The sequence below is a fragment of the Typopeltis vanoorti genome, chromosome 12, assembly GCF_054136105.1.
Source record: "Typopeltis vanoorti isolate ZY-2024b chromosome 12, IOZ_Tvanoo_1.0, whole genome shotgun sequence".
Taxonomy (NCBI): Eukaryota; Metazoa; Arthropoda; class Arachnida; order Uropygi; family Thelyphonidae; genus Typopeltis; species Typopeltis vanoorti.
In genome coordinates this window covers 42,549,722-42,569,702 of record NC_143560.1, presented here as the reverse complement: position 1 = coordinate 42,569,702, position 19,981 = coordinate 42,549,722, and the positions used below count along the sequence as shown (strand labels likewise).

General features: G+C 34.0%; 1 protein-coding gene across 3 annotated transcripts in view; it reads right to left on the bottom strand.

The window, feature by feature from the left end:
- Ssadh (succinic semialdehyde dehydrogenase) overlaps nt 1-19,981 on the bottom strand; it is a 260,476-nt gene that overhangs the window by 92,887 nt on the left and 147,608 nt on the right. For all 3 annotated transcript variants that reach the window (XM_090401356.1, XM_090401359.1, XM_090401358.1), the window contains one exon: nt 9,256-9,414. In XM_090401356.1, coding sequence (XP_090257482.1) covers nt 9,256-9,414 — 159 coding nt within the window. The remainder of the gene's footprint in view (nt 1-9,255; nt 9,415-19,981) is intronic.

Below are 19,981 nucleotides of genomic sequence, written 5' to 3'. Positions count from 1 at the left end.
TAATCTGGAAGTTTGGATTGTACATATCTTTTGTTTATTCTTACTATATATATATTTTTTTTTTTTATACATAATTAGCATTAAAACAACGTTTTAATGCTAATTATGTATAAAGACTGTCTATGTTGTTCATAGTCTTTTAATCCTCAATGTTTAGTGTTTTTTCTTTTATAATGTCACCTGAAGAAGGCTGTTACAGGCCGAAACTAGTAGTGTGTTTATATTAAAACCTTTCTAATTAAATCTCGGTTCTAGTCATTCAGTTTTTTTCATAAAACTATGTATGTTAACTGAGTCAATGATCATTCTGTCATATATATATATATATATATATATATATATATATAGTAAGAATATAGAGAGGAGATGCAAGTACATTGCAAAGAATGTATGGTCAAGAAAATGGTAATGAAAGAATATTCTTTCATTACCATATATTCTTGACCTATATATATATATTATATATATATTCTTCTCTTTTCTCAAAAATCATCTTTAGAAAACCATTTAGCAATCTCCTTAGACTGCGTGTCATGGAATCATGTTCAAGAAATAAGTACACGTCGGGCATTAAGATCTCAAAACTTAAACAAACATAAGCTTATCAGAAAGTTTAATTCGCTAAAGAAAACACAAGAACAACCAACGCCTAATAATCTTAATGGAAGAACTAAAAAATTTAGTGATAAACCAGTCGTCATATGTTCTAAATCATAACAAAGAACAAATTCTTGAAAAAGGTCTCAATTTTGTCCTTGTGCCTAAAACCATTCCCAAGGAAATGTTTTTAACTAAGATGGAGAAAGCTGTATCACTACTTCCTGCCACAGATGCCAGTTTACTTCGCATGGAAGCAATACTTGCGATTACCAATGCAAGACCTCCATCTGACAACATCTTCCTTGGCAAAAGGCTAGCCATAAAAACTCTTGAGAATAACAAAGACATTGTTATCATACAATGTCTTTGTTTGAAGCTGACAAGGGCAACGCAACTGTGATGCTAAATAAAACAGATTACCATGAAAAAATCTTGGCGTTATTAGAGTCAGATACATACTTGGAAATTGAGAGAGATCCAATGAGGGAGATACATAACAAAACAAACAACCTCTTACCAAAAGCCGTAGAACTTCCACAAAACATACGCCTTGCCACTTGCTCTTTACATCCACTTATCCCAAGGTTATATGGTCTCCCAAAGATATGCAAGGAAAACTGCCCACTCAGACCAATTGTAGATAGTATTGACTCGCCTACCTACAGCTTATCTAAGTTTCTGGCTTCATCTTTAAAAGGTTTTACAAGAAATTCTTCTTCATACATAAAAAACTCAACAGATTTCGTCTCGAAAATCAAAAATTTAAAACTCCAGCCTTCAGATATCATGGTGAGCTTTGACGTGGTGGCTCTCTTTACAAGTTATGCTAGACCAGACTTATGAGGTTTCATGTATTCGACATAATACTGATTTTCCTTCAATCTTTTTTCCACAGAACGGCCTGTTTGTCCAAAGTACCAACTCAAGAGGTTCTTGATATTTTAAAGAACAATAAACTTTCAAAATTTATTATTTTAAAGAACAAGATTTCAAAAAAGATGTTTTCCTTGCTATCACATTGCGTTCACTCCGGCTACTTTCAATATGAGAAGAAAATCTACAAACAAAATAAGGGATTGGCAATAAGAAGCCCCCTGTCTCCTATATTAGCTAACATCTTTTTTGAAGATTTCAAACAAAAGGCAATCTCCTCAGCTACTCTTAAACGAAAAATTTGGCTGAGATTTGTAGATGACGTATTTCTTATCTGGGAACATGGCACCGATAACCTTCAGTCTTTTTTAAATCATTTAAACAACTTCCACCAAGATATCAAATTAACAATGGCGGTTGAAGAAAATGGATCTCTTCCCTTCCTGGACGTAAGACTTACTAAGACATCTGATTCTATTAAGATCTCAATCTTTAGAAAATCTACACACACAGATAGATACCTGCATGCATCCTCACATCACTATCCTGCACAGAAAGTGGGTATCATTTCAACCCTAGCACATCGTGCCAGATCTATACTGTCAGATGATGAAGAGCTAAAAAACGAACTACAACATCTACAAAGAACCTTCACAAGTAATGGCTACTCGTCGAAAACTATTAATAAGCATCTATACCGCCACCATCAAAACAACTCAGAAACACAAGATAATCCCAAAGGTTATATCTCGTTACCATACATCAGCTCGCTCTCCACGATACTAAGAAGAATTTTATGAAAGTTCAACATAAAAACCTGTTTCTATACTCTTCCTAAACTAAGATCAATTTTAAGCAAATACAAACAAGCTCACAAACCATCTACAATTCCCAGGAGTGTACAAAATCACGTGTGACTGTGGGAAGCAAACTATGGCCAAACTGAAAAATCCATCCTACATCTGGAAGAACACCAGAGGGACATTGCCTACAAAAGAACTAGAGCAAGTGCCCTGTCAAGCCATGTACTGTTTTCAGTAAATATAAATGATGAAGGCCGTCAACATGAGATAAACTGGACAACAACAACCTCAAACCTTCATATATGCCGTGATAAGGTGGAGCACCACATAGTCAAGTCTAAGGAAATTGTTATGGACCCTCATCACATAAATAATAACCTTAGCTATAATCTACCAGACTCTTTCAGCTCTGCTATTCGATATTGGCACACTCATGAAATCAGATGCACGCAGCTGCTTAACAATAGAACTTCAACACGGACTGTAGCTAAAGTTCTAAGCTAACTGAATTTTATAATAGTCGTTTTTATAGTGATACGATGTTTCTTATAGTGTTTATTTGCTTTCTATGTTCCCACGCCTGAAGAAACCAGACAATCCGATGAAACATGTTGCACTTTGAATAAATTTAATTGTTATTCTAGTCTCGGTTATAGTCAGTATATATATATATATATATATATATAGAATAGATTTGTTAAAGGGCACTCTTGTTTCAGTAATTTGCTTGCCTTTTATAATAAAATTACAATTGCAATTGATGAGGAAAAGGCATATATATATATATATATTTTTTTTTTTTAAATGTATATCAACTAAGTAAACCAATCTTCCTATACACACACACACACATATATATAGCCTTTTTTTTTTAATTTTGAGGCATTTGTTAAGGTGCCACGTAAGTTTATATTTAAGTTGCAACACATGGGATTAGTTATTAAGATAGTGTTGGATTGACATTAGCCCTGACAGACATCAGGGAGTGTGTAAGTGGTGGGGGAAGCATCAAGTGGGGAAGAGGAAGTGGGGTTACACAGAGATCAGTACTGGGACCTCTGCTTTTTAACCTTTATGTCAATGATATTGTCATAGAGTTGAGAGGAAGATATTCAGTTATTTGCAAATTACATGAAGCTTGGAAGAGTTATTAGCAATGTGGTAGCTCTTAAGGAGGATTTAAATAAGCTGAACAGATGGGCAAATGAATGAAGATATCAGTTTAATTCAACTAAATGTAAAGTAAAAATATGGGATCCACCATTGGGAGGCAGCATATTCTATTGGGGGATCTGTACTAGTAGAAGTGAGGAAGGTGTTTTGAGAAGAGAAGATTAATTGCCATTTGTTATGGCAATTAATCGAATAAAAAAAACCATCTATTAAGATGTTTTTTTTTTTTATTCCGAGTGTTATACACAAGGACTCGATTCCGATTGGTGCAATGACTTATTGTATTTTCCGGTGTATAAGATGCACTTTTTTACCTTAAAAATTCATCTTAAAAATGGGGTGCATCTTATATAATGAAGGTAAAGATTGTTTCCTCTTTTCAAAGTCATACGCACTCCCTTTTATGTTCCAAGATCTTTGTAGGCGGTTAATGGTGCAATCAAATTGATGCGTGACCTTCACGTGACTTCTAGCATGTCACTGGCTAAGAACGGGGAGTCCCTATTCAAGTTTCATAATATCTTATCCGAGTAATCAGTTACCGATGTTTATCAGTATTGAGTTGACGTGTTGAGATATTTTGTGTTCATTTGATATTTCCCCATAGATTTTAGTGATGGAAAAAAACAGGCGGCATTCATATACTTATAAGTTACAAATTGCAGGTTGTAAAATATGCAGAAGAACACGGGAATAGGGAAGCTGAAAGACATTTTGGACCTCCGCCTACAGAAAAAATGATTAGAATTTGGTGTGGTCAGAAGGAGATTTTGCACAATTTGCATAATGAAAAGCGCGCGGAACGTGAAAAATTGCGAAGTGGCCAGAACAAGAGACCTAAGTTTTGAAATGGGTGCAAGAAAATCGGCAAAATAGCATTGCCATTTCAACAAAAATGATTCGTACACATGCAGTCAAAGTAGCCTGTGAAGTTTTTTCCAGAAAATTGTATTAAATTCCTTGGGTGCGGCTTATACATAGGAGCGTCTTATACACTGGAAAATTTTCTTTTAGAATCTGGAAAATCACTGACTCAAGACCAAATACAAAAAAATATAAACATTTAATAAAACTAAAACAATATATACACCTTAAATAAAATTATAACTACAAAATCTGGATCCAAGGCCTTCTAAAATATATCTCCATTTTAGAGATTTTCTTATCCAAAAATACTAAAATCACCCATTCCCTGACTCATTCTATTACTGGATTGTTTAACATATACTTAATCACGTCTGCCAGACTAAACACCTTGTTTTCACAACAACAAAAATGTTCATAATCAGTTTCTTTGTTAGGGCCTTTTCCAAAATTATAAACATTTTCTTCTTCTTTTCCATAGGATTCTTTCTTGTAACCTGTATATAGTATACAATATTATTCCTCACTGAAGTATAAATACTCTTACCTCTTGCAGTTCAGTTTGACGCACTATTTACTAATTTTTGAACCAGAGAAAAGTTTCTTCTACTACTTCAAAAACAACATATCTAAGTTAAGCTAATTCCATCGCCCTTTCCAGTAGAAATAAGAAATATATCTAGAGTCCTTAAGATAGATAAAACTTTCCAATCAGCGTTTCCTCAAACACTCTTTTAGAACGTCGACTGTAATATCTTATTTTATTTACTATATACTTGTTGACAGTCACAACTCCTCCAGTTTAAAGGCTCACAGTTCTACTATTCCTTTTTGGAATCTACTGTTAATATTCTTCCTACTGTCACATAAAACTAAATAAACTTCATAAGAACAAAATTCCTCTGTTGTACGTTCTTAAACTTCCATTACCTCTAGCTTGTTTTCCTTGTTACCTCGATACCAAACGGTCTGTGTGCTGTCAATCACGCATCAAACACCTCAGCGAGCATGCACACTTCATGAAAGTGGCAAGCGAGAAGTTATGTATAATGGCTGACATGTCTCCGTTAGCGTAATGAGAATGCCTTTATAAATCACAACACTTAATCATTTTAAACTACAATAAAATTTCTGAAAGTAACATGACTATCCAGATCCAGTAAATATATCAATTTTTTTAAATGCTTTACATTTCATTTTGACAAAATAACATCAATAATGGGCACATCACAAGTGCCGACATACATGTTATGAAACCAAAACTAATAATATACTAACATAAACAATTTGTAAAAATATTCATAATTTTAAATTATGATTGTTTTTACAAAGGCAAGGGATCTTGGGATGATGTCAATAAAAATTTCAGGTTTAGGGCACATACCGCAAAGGTGTTGAAGTAACCCAGAGAATTCCTGCAGTACTAAGAACTTTCACCAGTAGAGATAAAATAGTGGTGATTAACAGTGCACAGTAATCCATCTGGATTACCATGCCCAGATCAGGTCATGAGGATTTTGAGAGGATAACTTAACTTTGAAGAGGGTATGAAGATGGATAACCAACATGTTATCAGGATTCTACAATCTTTAAAGGTACCTGTGGCATAATTAAAATTAATAATTAACACGTACATAACATACAGTAATAAACTTTAATGAATTAAAGGTACAAATATTTCGTACTGAAAGTAACAGTACATCATCAGTGTAGAACAAAAAGTTAAAGGAATGGAATACAAAGTAAAGAACAGTCCATGGATTACCAGTTAAAATTGTTGCCGCATGTCAGAAAATTACTATTAATAAAATATTATTAAATAATTCTTAAAAACTATTTCATTGATGGTTACATAAGATAAGAATCTCCCAAACTTTTGGGAGAGAGAGAGAGTCATTTTTCAAATTCAGCTGATGTAAAAGGGCTTTGCAACTTTCTTTGAAAAGGCATTCATATTTAAACTTGCACCTGTGGAGAAGACAAGCTTTATCCCACTGGATATTATGTTTAGTATCAATACTATGTTGTGCTAGACCAGACTTATGAGGTTTCATGAATTTGATATAATACTGATGTTCCTTCAATTTTTTTCCACAGAATGGCCTGTTTGTCCAAAGTATGTTAAATTACATTCACACGGTATCTGGTAAACACCAGCTAATGATAGGGGTGCCAGTTTGTCTTTTCTAGATGGCAATGAGTGAAAAATTATTTGTTGATAGGAAAATATGTGGGAATAAGATAATACTTCTTCAAAATTCTGCCAATAGGTTCTGAGATGCCTGAAATATAATGGATTGGAACTCTGCAGTCTGTTGAAGAATCCTGAGATGTTGGAACACAGGAGTCAATTATCTGTTGGATTTGATTAGGGTTGTAACCATTAGATTCTATTAACTTTTTTATAGTGAAAATTTCTTGTTGTAAGCTTTAGGGAGAGGAGCACACTTTATGTGCTCTATTAATTAAAGATTTGATAACACTGATTTTTTGAGAGGTGTGATGAGCAGACTTTTGATGAATGTATCTGCCAGTAAAGGTACGTTTTCAATAGACACTTGTTGATAAAGTACCAAAGGATGTGCACGTAAAGAGGATGTCCAAGAATGGTAAACTGCCAGCCTTTTTTTTTTCCATGGTGAACTGAATGTGTGGGTGAAGGCTTTATCTGTTGTAGGAATGTGGTAAGTTCCTCTTCAGCATGTGGCCAAACAGCAAAGGACATCATCGACATAACGAAACCAAAGAGAGGGTTGGGGATGAATGGATGAGAACAAGGTGTCTTCCAGATGGTTCAAAAAATAGTTTGCCAAAGGTGGAGACAGAGGGCTACCTATGGCAGTAGCTTCAACTTATTTGTAGATCTTGTTTTTCCAGCTGAAATATCCTGAATGTAATTCAAAAATCTTTGCAATATCTGGAGGGTAATCATCATATAGTAAGTTGACAGTGTCAGCTAATGGAATATTTGGTAAAGAGTGAAATAATATCAAAACTGACTAACAAGTCAGATTTGACTAACAACTCTTTGATTTGAACATCCTTGATTTGTTCAAGAAATCGTGTCGAATTTTTGATGAATGATCTGGAATGTTCAATATGGGCAGTTAATGAACGTGACAAAAATTTAGCAATTCAATAAGTGGCAGAGTCAATACAATTCACGATGAGTCTTAACGGATAACCTTCTTTATGGATTTTTGGGAGGCCATATAAATGAGGAGTTCTTCCAAAATGAGTGCGCAGTTTATCCACGGTGTTTTGATCCCAACTGATAACTTCATCAAGCAACTTATTTAATTGTTTAATTTGCGAATTTGTAGGATTATGATTGAATTCTTGATAGGTGGAAGTATCTTGTAAAAGGCAGGTTACTTTTCTCTCATAGTCAGCCTTATCCATGACCACTACAGCTTTTCCTTTATCAGCTTTTGAAATAGATATTTCACTATTTTTTCTTAATGAAGTTAGTGCATGGATTTCAGCACTCAATAAATTACACGGCAGTAATTTTTAAAAAGTGAGGCAGCAACTTCAAATCGTAGTTTATTAGCATCTTAGCTATAAATTCCCGACAGATTACGTTCGATGCTATGCAAAAATTCGAGATAAGGGATGCGTTTAGGTACTACGGCAAAATCAAGGCCTTTAGCTAATGCACTAGTTTTAGCATCGGATAAAGGGTGTCAAGAAATATTAATCCATAAGCGTTATGTAATATTCATTAAATATTAAGTGTTAAGTTATTAATAAGGATTCTACAATGTTAATTATGAGGACAGACTGAGGACATACAAACTACAGCATTTGGTGGATTTCTAGAAGATAAAGAGGCAACGTGATTGACACATTTAAACTATTGAAAATGTATGACAGAGGAGAGATTTTTCATATAATAGAAGGGTTGGATTCAAAATAAGGAAGTTAATTAAAAGAGAGACAGATGGCATCAATGGCAGAATCATATTAAACAATGAAGATATTAAGAAAGAAGTTGACATTGTTAGCATTTAAGAACGTGTGAGCAGAGCTAATCAAAGGCAGCATGGTCACAAACATAATGGGAGAGGAAAAGTTAACAAAATAAGTTTGAAGCCATGATGGCAGGAAAAAAAGACTGAGGAAGACCAAGGTCTTTGTGGACTGATGCAGTTAAAAGTGCCCTGGAATACTGAAATATAAGATTATAAAATCTTACAATATTTGAGTACAGACAAATAGCATATGAATTTGGAGAAAAATTGTTGATAGGAGATTAATAATCGTGTTCACCCTTGATGGTACATACCAGGAATTTGATGATGTCCATAAAAAAAATGTTTGCAAAGACTTTTGATTTGCCATTGTATCAATAAAGCAGAAGATAATGAATATTTTAAATTTCCGAATGGTAGTTAGAACTGAAATATTAATGTTATGGATGGGAGTGTCAGATAGAAAAGTTTTTTCTGTAGCTGGATTCTTATTTACATAAGACTGCTATTCTGAGCAAAGTGGGAGATGTAAAAATTCAGTATAAGAATGTGTTTCTTCACAGAAAATATATGTTTATTCTATTAAACTGTATTTCTTTGTTCATTTCTTTTCAGAATGAAAAATAATCCATTTTTTGATTACCATACAAAATAACAGATTAATCTGAAAGAAGAATAATGGTAAAAATCAGTAATAGAATGCAATATTTACTGGGCCATCATAATATCCTATAAATCAACCTACCATTAAATTTATCTCTCGACAGAAACAGGTTTTACAAAATTTTCTGTTCCGAAAAACTGCTTGTGCTTGTATAATGCGTATTAATTGGCAGTTATAAGTAATATAAACTGCACATTAATGTAAAGCACATCTGTAGTTATTCATTAAAATAAGAATGCATGCAATGGGACTAATGCATTTAAGTTTCAAAGACAGAGAAACAGAATCACATACTGATACTTGCCTTTTGGGCAGCTTGAGCATTAATAAGAGGCCCAACTGTTGCTTTAGGGTCAAAGCCATCACCTAATAATAACTGCTTTTCCATGGCTTCACTTAACTTTGTGACAAACTTATCATGTATTTCTTCTTGAACTAATATTCTATTAGTACATACACAGGTCTGAAAAATTAAATACAATAAAAATATAATTTGAATCTCGAAGTAATGGCAAGAATTATACATCTTGAACTACTAAAAAACTCGAAGCAACAAAATGATTATGAGAATATTTTGTGGCATAAACATATTAGTAGAATTAATAAGTCTTGTTTTTTACATCTTAAAATTAAGAAGTTTTCAAATAACATAAAAAGTGGATGTGTATAAAATTTTATAATGGACTCCAGATATCCTTCTGAACATGGTATTGAACAGACACTGTTATACCTTAAAATATTAAAAACAAATATAATTTATTATTATTATAAATCAACACTGTTATTCTTGCTGTTAATGAAATCAACAACTGACAGCTTCTGTCGATGAACATACTACAGCCAATTCTCACTTTCGAACGTGTAGAGAACAAACGAATATTTTATTACAGTAAATAGCTTGCTAATGAATTTCATTTAGCACGGTACTGAATCTATGGAACTTCAATTGATTGAGAATTTTTGATAGTGAAACACTAATTGCATTGGCAATTACAGCATTTTTGTAATGTTGAGTTTAATAGTATTTGCTACAGTGAGATAATCAAAAGAAAAGTAACAAATTTCTAAGGAGAACAATCAGGACATGAATAATACTTTCATTATTATCAATTTTTTATCATTATCAATGTACTCTCAAGGGATGTTATAGGATACTATCACAGTACTAAGTGATTAAGTTTACGTTATATCCTATCAACAATTTTTCTCCAAATTAGTGGAGGAAAATACCATCAAATCTAATATTTCAGTTTCTAGGGCACTTCTGACTGAATTAGTCCACCTAAATCTTTGTCTTCTACCATCTTGCATCAAACACCTGTTTCCTCATATTCTGTTTATGTAACTATACCATCTTAGATTAGCTCTGCTCCTGCACATTCTTGAATTCTAACAATGTTAAGTTCCTTCCTTCCTAATATCTTCCTTTTTAATATGATTCTGACATTGATACCATCTGTTTACTCCCCTAATTTTTCTCAGAACTCTCATATCTGTGGTCTCTAATCATTGATCAAGTGCTTCATTTCTAATCCAACTCTCAGGTCCATAGCATAAAACTGGTTTTAACACTATCTCATATATCAGCTATGGTTATTCAATTGTCTATTTCCATATTTAATTTGCCATCTTCACTAAAAAGTGAATAGTATTAACACTGCATGAATAAATACTACCTCAAAAAATAATACTAACTTAAAAATAGCAAAAGAAAATGTCTACTAGCAAGATGTGGATCAACAAACTAAAAAATGAAAAGGGAGAACTCACAAACAACAAAGATGAAATCCTAAAAATATCAAGTACAGGCAGTCCCCAGGTTACGAATGAGATATGCTCCTGAGAACATTTTTAAGTCTGATTTGTATGTAACTTGGATCCCTGATTAACATCGCATATGCAGTAAATAATAATAATACTACTATAATGGCTCATATGTGGCAATAGTAATACAGTGTAATATTGTAATAATAACAATAATACCCCCATACTATAATAACAAAACATTACAGAAACTATTGTGCTCTTTCTTTTAATCCAAACAAACAGAACGTAAAAAACTCATACATGTAGCTTTGTTTACATGCGCGGAAGAAACTAGTTCCCGAATTATTAATTTAACTATTTAGTTCATTGGTTCCAAAACTTTTTCGGTTCACGGCACCCTTAGTATATCAGGATTTTGTCATGGTGCCCAAAGTCAGAACATAGGCCTACCTAACAGTTGCAATGCGCAGTTGGTGTGGTTATTTCAGTGAAAATATTGGAATATTTCGCAGCACAGTTTGGGAACCACTGATTTAATTATCCTTATGGGGAGCCCGTTCGTAAGTACGGAACACTGTAAATTGGATTGTCCGTAACCCGGGGATGCCTGCAATTTCTGCAATGAACTGTATTCTAACTCCAATCAACTTCCATGCACCACTGTCTTTTATGGAATAATATATTGGAATCGGCATCACAGAAATTTAGAATGTCAGACATGAGATGAAAATGGAAAAAACCCAATAAAAGATTAAATAAATATTGAACTGTTAAAATCTGGATTTTGTTACTTACACTGTGAAATTCTACAGCAATAAATCCACCCAAAACTTATGGATAAAATCAAAGACAGTCCTTTTATAGAAGATAAATTCTAAATCAGATATAAATGGCTATAGATTAATCTGTCTTATTTACCAAAACTACACTATTAATTAGTTATTCAAAACAGAATATCAGGCCAACTAGCAGAAATCCACCAATACAAACAGGCAGGATTTAGGGAAAAAAATTTCTACACAGATCACTTGCATATAATAAATCAAATTGCTCAAGAATATAACCAGTAATTCTTGTGGAAAGGCTTAGACGTTGGTTATGCATTTTCACTATATTATTTAAGGAAATTATGACATACTAAGATATACATTAAAATAAATTTTAATATATTTCTATATTTCAGCAATGTCACGTTGCCATTTTCAAGAACTTAAGTACAAGACCCGTGCACGTAGGCACAACAAAACAATAAATGAGGAAGAAGTATGAAGCTGTTATTTCTCCTAAAGTCTTGATGGTGCCCTCTAGCAGGCAATGTTGGTATTCTTGGGTGAATGGGCTGAAGGTCTTCTGATGTAGGTTTCCCAAATTTGAGGACTCAACAAATTTGGCTGCATGAGATTTCCTCAAATTTGGGAAACCTACATCAGAAGACCTTCAGCCCAATCGCCCAAGAACACCAACATTGCCAGCTGGAGGGCACCATCAAGACTTTAGTAGGAATAACAGCTTCATACTTCTTCCTCATTTATTGTTTTGTTGTGCCTACGTGCATGTGTCTTGTACTTAAGTTCTTGAAAATGGCAACGTGACGTTGCCGAAATATAGAAATATATTAAAATTTATTTTAATGTATATCCTAGCACGTAATTTCCTTAAATAATATAGTGAGAATATAACCAGTACTTATTTTATAAAATAATAGGTGTCATTATGCTAGCAAGAAAAATTGAAAGAATATGAGAAGAAAACTCAAAAATTATTCACTTTTGGTAATCTTCATGGAGTCAGCACTCATCATGGGAGGCCCACTCAACCAGCAACATATCATAACAATCTTTGAAGTTATTTACACTACTCAGGCAATGCATTCCACTCACTAAGAACTCTCCACGTCAAAAATCTACTCCTCACACCCTTCTTCACATTTTTATACAACTTCCAGGGATGGCCTCTCTTTCACCCATCTTAACATTCACTATTTTTATAATTTCTTCTGTATTAATCTGATAGAATCCCTCAACTAACTTGAAAGTCTCTATCATATCTCCTCTTTCCCTCCTATCCACCAACTTCTGTAATCCATATTCTCTTGAATACTCTTCATAACAAACACTACAGTCCCGATATCACTTTGATTATTTGTCTTTGGACCCTCACTAGTGTTTCCACATCACAATGAAGGCTAGGTGACCAAATCTGAGCACAATAGTCCATATATGTATGTGACCAATGCCTTATATAGAGGCACCATCACCTCCTTATCCCTATACGTCAATGTACTTTTTATCATAGCAGCTATACGATGTGCAGTCTTTGCGACACGTTCGATGTGCTCTAATTTGGACCGAAGTTCCCGAATCTCATTCACTTCCTGAAGTATAGGTCCACCAAGACAGTATGTAACCATATACTGTCTTGGTGGACAGTATATGGTTACACACAGTATATTTGGAATATCTCTGTATTCCAAAGTTTAACAACTTGCATTTATTAACATTAAAACTGCAACCCCTACTCATTTGTCCAAGCTAAAAGTCTATTCAAATCTTCCTGTAGAGAATTAACATCAGCACTACTTCTGATAATTCTACCTAACTTTGCATCATTGGCAAACATTTGAAGATCCCCAATCAATCCACATGAAATATCATTAACAAACAAGTTAAACAGTTGAGGTCCAAGAACAGAACCCTGAGGCATGCCACTGGTCACCTTCCTTTTCTGACATGGCTCCATCATACACAACTTGCTAGTATCATTCAGAAAGCCAATCTCTGATCCACCTAATCAATATATTATCTATTCCTATCCTCTGAAGCTTGTACACCAACTGATGTGGTAATCTATCAAAAAATAATTATAGCATCAACATGCCATAATTATTCCTTCCTTCACAACTTCTTTTGTAACACTGCTTGCTTGATTTCACCGTTCATCCATCTAACTCCTACTCTATTTATTTGCTTAACTCTTGATATGCAGTTATGCATTGCTTGTGTTAGATACTGTCTTATCATTTCCCATACACTGTCAACATCTTTTCTATACAATTCATCAACCCAATGTATTGTGTAGAAAAGATGTTGACAAACCAATACCTTATGATCACTTTCACCAACAGGTGGCACTGTTATAATTAAAATCTCCCATGATGGTCATCTTCCTTTTACTTGCACAATTAATTTGTCTAAACATTTCACAATCAATACTCTCTACATTCCCTGGCCTATAGGAGCAACCTATTAGATATACCTTTCTAATGATCTCAACTTCACACCAAACAGCTTTAAAATCTTCATATACACTACTATTTTCCACTTCCCCTCTTGAAGGACACAATTCCTCTGCTACCATTAACAATACTTCCCTTCTCTCTTCATCTTCCTATCCTTTTGGAAAGTTCTATATCCCACCATTTCAAGTTCTGATAGCATATCATCCTCAGTCAACCAAGTTTCACTTATGCCAATTATCTTTGGGTATACTGATTCAAGCAATGCTACAAACTCAGCCCCTTTTATTTCTGATACTCAATCTCTACTCTTTGAGGCCATCCCATCAACACAATCACTTTTTACTCTCTCTGCTATAGTGCACTTCTCTCTTCGTCCTGACCATTCCCGTTTCCCTAATCCTTACTCTGATTTTCATTTATATTCTTATCATCCCCACCATTCTGCACCGGATCACTCTGCTCTGCTATTTTGATCTGGATCACTTTCTCACGTTTGTATCTATCCTCTTCCTGCCCTTCCACAACCTGCTTCTCAGACTTTTAGTGGTACTAATTTTGTGTGAACCCTGTGCACTCTTAGTAAACAATTGCTCCAAATGACCAACACCAAACCCATTCAAACATTCCATCAGTTTTGTACCATTCCAACTTTCCTTAAAATTCATTCCATACATTCACAAACTGAACACTCTCCATCTGACACAATTCAGCCATCTTGTTATTCAGTATCATTGCTCTCTTTCTCAGTTCACTACGGTCATATCTAGGCAACAAACTAACCACTTTCCAAATGACACTATTATCCTTCACTTCCTGTAACAACTTCTTCAAATCCCTTTCCACATTCTTTGTCTTACTATTGAAGCTGTTTGTGCTCACCACTACCACTAATTCTGATGCCCATTCCTTCCTTCTACAAAGCATCTGATATTCATTTTATTGTATCACCTGTAAAATATGTCTTGTGCACTTTAATTTTTACCACTCCTTTGATGATTGAATCACCATATAAAGCAACCCTATCAACCTTAAATGCTTCTTATTAACTTCCTTGTGATTTACATTAGTTATGCTCTTCTTTAAAACATTCAATTTCCTCCTCCATACATTTAATCTGACTTTTTATTTTCATTAACTCTTGCCTAAACTCTTCCACGTCAGTTCTATTATTGCCATTGCAAGCACTTCCATCCATTTTCTGATTATTCCTGCTAACACGTTCTCATTTTTGGAACTTTGTAGCCTTTCATTGCACTTCTCACATTCTATAATACATCCCTTTTTTTATCGTTTAATCTGACGCTGTAAATCTTTAGTATTTTTGGACGCATATATAAAATAATAGTTGCATCTTATTCACTGCAAAAAGTCCAGGAAAAACTCAATCTCCAAGGTGAGACCTTCCGCACTGCTGGAGTATGCTTCTTTACTGCCAATGCCACCATTTTTGTAATGTTAACTAGCACTTCCACATTAATCAAGATAACAACTGAAGTGAAAACTTTTAAAACTGCAATACCACAGTACAATGATTATATCCAGTCTGGCTATCACACAAAAGCACTATTATACAAATCTACACAAAATAATAATGGAAAAACACTTTTCATAACACTGTTCAAATACACCGCTACTTCTCGTCATGATGAAATGTGATAAAAGTCAGGTATAGCAAATATCTTAATAGATGTGATGAAACAAGTAAATTTCATTAATTAATTCATCTAATATTTGCATACGAGGTAAACATCCAAAAATTATTGAATATTACAAAAATTTCTAAACATACCATATCAAAAGTGCCGATATGCCATATACTATCACAAAAAAGCTAAGAATATAACAAATCTCTGTACATCATTTTCATTGACTATAACAAGACTCAGCAGACTATACTGCTCTTTTAGATAGTCTACTAGAATAAGGTGGAAATGCTAAAAAGGAGCATACAATTCGGTTCTCTGCATTCCTTTAAAGGCTATGTGGAGGTCTCGTCTACAGTACAGTATTTTTTTTTCATACTGTGGATTGTACGGTTATACTGGTTATCTTGTACAACCAGTATTGATGTATTGTGTGTTCACGTTTGCTTTTTTATACTGTACAGATCGTACTGTATTGTCAGCATGAATCACAAATATACACAAAAAGAGGAAATTCAAAACATGCATAATTTGGTTAAAAATATAAATCCAAATGTTGAAATTTCACAAACAGATGTTACGGAATGGGTTACAGGTAGAACGAAAGGGAATTTGAAATCAAATCAGATGTTGAAATTATAAATATGATGATACAGAATGAATTAGATGACGATAAAGAACTCGAAGAAAAAAAAAAGTGAAACATGAAGGGGCAGTTGACAGTTTTAATATGTGTATAGAATGGTCTAAGCAGAATGATATGCCATTCCACAAAATTTTATTGCTAATGCAGCTCTGAGAAGAAGCATTCGAAAAAAGTTTAGCTTCCAAGAAGCAAAAGAAAATCAATGACTTTTTTTTTTTTACGGAGAAATAAACTTTTTTTTTGTTATTTTGTGAAATTTTTTGTGTTATTTTGTGAAATTTTTTTGTGTTATTTTGTGAAATTTTTTTGTGTTATGTACAAGAAAGTGATTTTTTTTTTACGCAAATTAAGTTATGTAATTCTGATTTACTAAAATAAACTTGTGTACTGTATTTTTTGTTTTACATTACAGTACAGTAGCTTTTTTCTATCAGTTACTTCATTTATTTACAGAATGAAACTGATGTACCATTAGAATCTGATTATTTTTCTCTTAAATGCTAGTTATTGTTGTCTCTTGGGGGGAAATTCGCTAATCCGAATGAGCACAGTTTTTATTAGTTCGGATTAGCGAGATACCACTGTACATAAATTTTTGAACAGCTTTACATTTCGTTTTGACAAAATAGTATCAATAACGGGCACATTGCAGGTGCCGAAAATAAATGTTATGAAACCAAAACTAAAAATATACTAACAAACAATTTGTAAAAATATTCATAATTTTAAATTATGATTATTTTTACATAGAGATTGTTCAATTAATTAGTGCCCATTTTGCTAAAAGCCATCAACCCAGAATATACAACATTGAGCTGAACGCTACCTCAACACTGGCAGAAGAAACAAAAGCGTATGAGAAGGTACTAGAACTGCTGCACAAACTGAATATGAATTCAGCAATAGGGACTGATGGGATAACAGCACAGAAGCTAAAAGAGTGTTCATCTGATACCAGCTGCTCTTTTGACATGGCTATTATTTGAGTCTCAGCATACGGCATGAGATGCAAGGCCTGAACCTTCCGATTCTAGAAATCTTACATAATCATGGACTGATCTTAGTGGAACGGAGTCTGTCCACAGTATCAAAGATGACAGAAACATGGTATTTAATAAACACCAGGCAAGGTCATCGGTGATAATTTATTCTTAATAGGTAGTAAGAATGAAGATAACTTCTGGGCTGGTTTGAAGCTGGTCTACAGATTATATATGCAGATCCTTTTAGCATCATCAGATTTTTCAGTATCAATTATTTTCTATATTGTGGTTTTGTTATATTCATTTAATGACAAAGTGAACTTTATTTTATTTAATTCTTCTAACAGAAGAGAGTCAGAAGAACAAATTGTGCATGCTTGATGCACAAAGCTTTTTTTTGGTAATATCTGTCTTTTGTGAACAATAGTTTCTTGTAAATGTAAAATTCAATATTCCGAACAGAGTTACAAATATTAAGCATAACCAGAAAGGGAAGACTGTTAGATTCACACTAAGTAGGGAACGTAATGTGAGTGTATAGGAAGTTAATTTTGTCCAAAAACTTAAGTTGTTCAGAGCAGGACCAGATCACAAAGACATCAACAAAACAATGAAATATGGGGTCACAGGGAAATGGTGTTAAAAATTTGATTCTAAGTGCTTCATAAAGTAATCAGCCAAAGCAGGTAGGTGATATACAGGGGGGGGGGGTTCTGATAAACACCTAAAACAAAAATGATATTAAAGCAACTGATATAACCACAAGAAAGAACATACTAGTAGTATGGTTATGAAGGTAACTTATGTTCTTATATCCCCATATATATAAGAACATATACAGGGATATAAGAACATATACATATTCTACGTGTTTATCAGCATTTTCCAGACCCCCCCCCTCCATAGGACTGCTCATCGCAGCACCTTTATTTGTTGAAACAGTTTATTTTGCCAAGTAAAGTAACCAGCACTGATAGCAAACTTAAATAAATTGACATCATCAAGAAAAAATCCTTGTAAAAGTTGTTGAGGTTCTTTTTTGTGGTATGTTTGTAAACAGAGAACCCATGTTAAAAGAAACCATCATTCCAGACGCTTGAAGAAAATTTTTTCTTTCAAGTTAAAACTATTTTTGATATAAGAGCTGGTTTTGCCAGTGAAGCTTTGCAGAAGACTTGAGAGATATTTTGCACACATCAAATAGGAGATCCTATGAAATCATAGGATTTGTGTACTTCAGGAAGTGCCATAAATACATGGGGGACAAGCGAGCATAATGAATTTACAACTTTTCAATACTATCAGCATCTAAAGGGTATGTTTCATCTATGGCTTTGGATAGAATCTCTGCTGATTATACAGTAAATAGATATATTATTAAAAATAACAAAACATTAAGATTATAGTTCATGGTATCTATAAAAACAGTTGTATTTCCTTTGTTGGCTTTCATTAGGACAATGTTAGTATTTTGGCATAAGGAACAGAGAGCTTTTATTTCAGATAATAATGAAATATTCACAGGAGGTTAGCTTTATACAAAACCCATCGTGCAGATAATGTGGCCTCCCTGAACGAGTCCCTGTCTCCTTGGAGATCTCTGACTTAATAATAAGAAGAATGTATATACGAGCATATGAGAATAGCATCCTAGATTATTTGATCCAAAGTCATTTCAACCAAAAAGAACGTAATCATTATTGGATTCTACAAAAAGCACAAACACACACAAAGGTTATGCAACATTGAAAATTATTATTTCTTGGATATCTCCATGGAGTCAAAGACTCATTGCGGGATATCCACTCTAACCGCTGTTCACACAATACCCAAGCACTTGTAACCATCTCTGGAAATCCATTCCTCACATTCACCACCCACCAAGCAAAACATCTAGTTCTAACACCTTTGCAAACACCACTCATATGATTTCGAAGTGTGGCCCCTTGGTCTCTTCCTTCCTGTGAGGTAGTGAAAGAAAGTATTTGGCATCAATCCTGTAAAATGACTAAAAACTTATACTTTTTCATCATGTCTTCTCTCATTCACTTAGAGAGTTCAGTTTTTGAAGCTTACAGACCTTCAATCTAAAAAAATTGAATCAGCTAATGCCTTTTATGCCTGTATAAGGAGTAGGCGAGGTCATTTTAGCCCTATCTAACTTTTGGAGACTGAGTGGGCAGTTCAATCTCCACTGGTACCCAATCAGAGATAGCTGGCCCAAGGATTTCACTGATTAAGTGGCACACAGTGAAGAGATGGTTAACAAGTGCCACCATCTCGTGGTCCCTAACACAATATATTTAATGTCTGAAATAGTGTGGGTTCTATGGTCGATTTTCTTGAGTTTATGGGATGAAAAACCCAAGTTTCCTGGAGAAGAAACCAGCTTGCTTGTGCCAGAGATCGACTAACTCAGGAAGTCGAAAAAAGGCTTAGAAAAATTTCCTCTAGTCACTGACCTTCAATCTATTCTCACAAAAAGAATAACATAAACCTACTGCAACTTGGTCACTTGCCTCACATCCTCTCCACCACTTCTTCATCCCCATGGAATGCAGAGAACCAGATCTACATGCAGCAGTCCAGATATGCCCTTATTATTCCCTTTGATAAGGTTTTAATAACCTCTTTATCCCTGCCTGTTTGTGTTCTTCAACAGCCATTTAATCTGATGTGCTGTTTTACAATCTTCACAACATGTCCTTTTTAACCAACTCCCTGTCCACAAGATCTTGCCCCCCCCTCAAAAA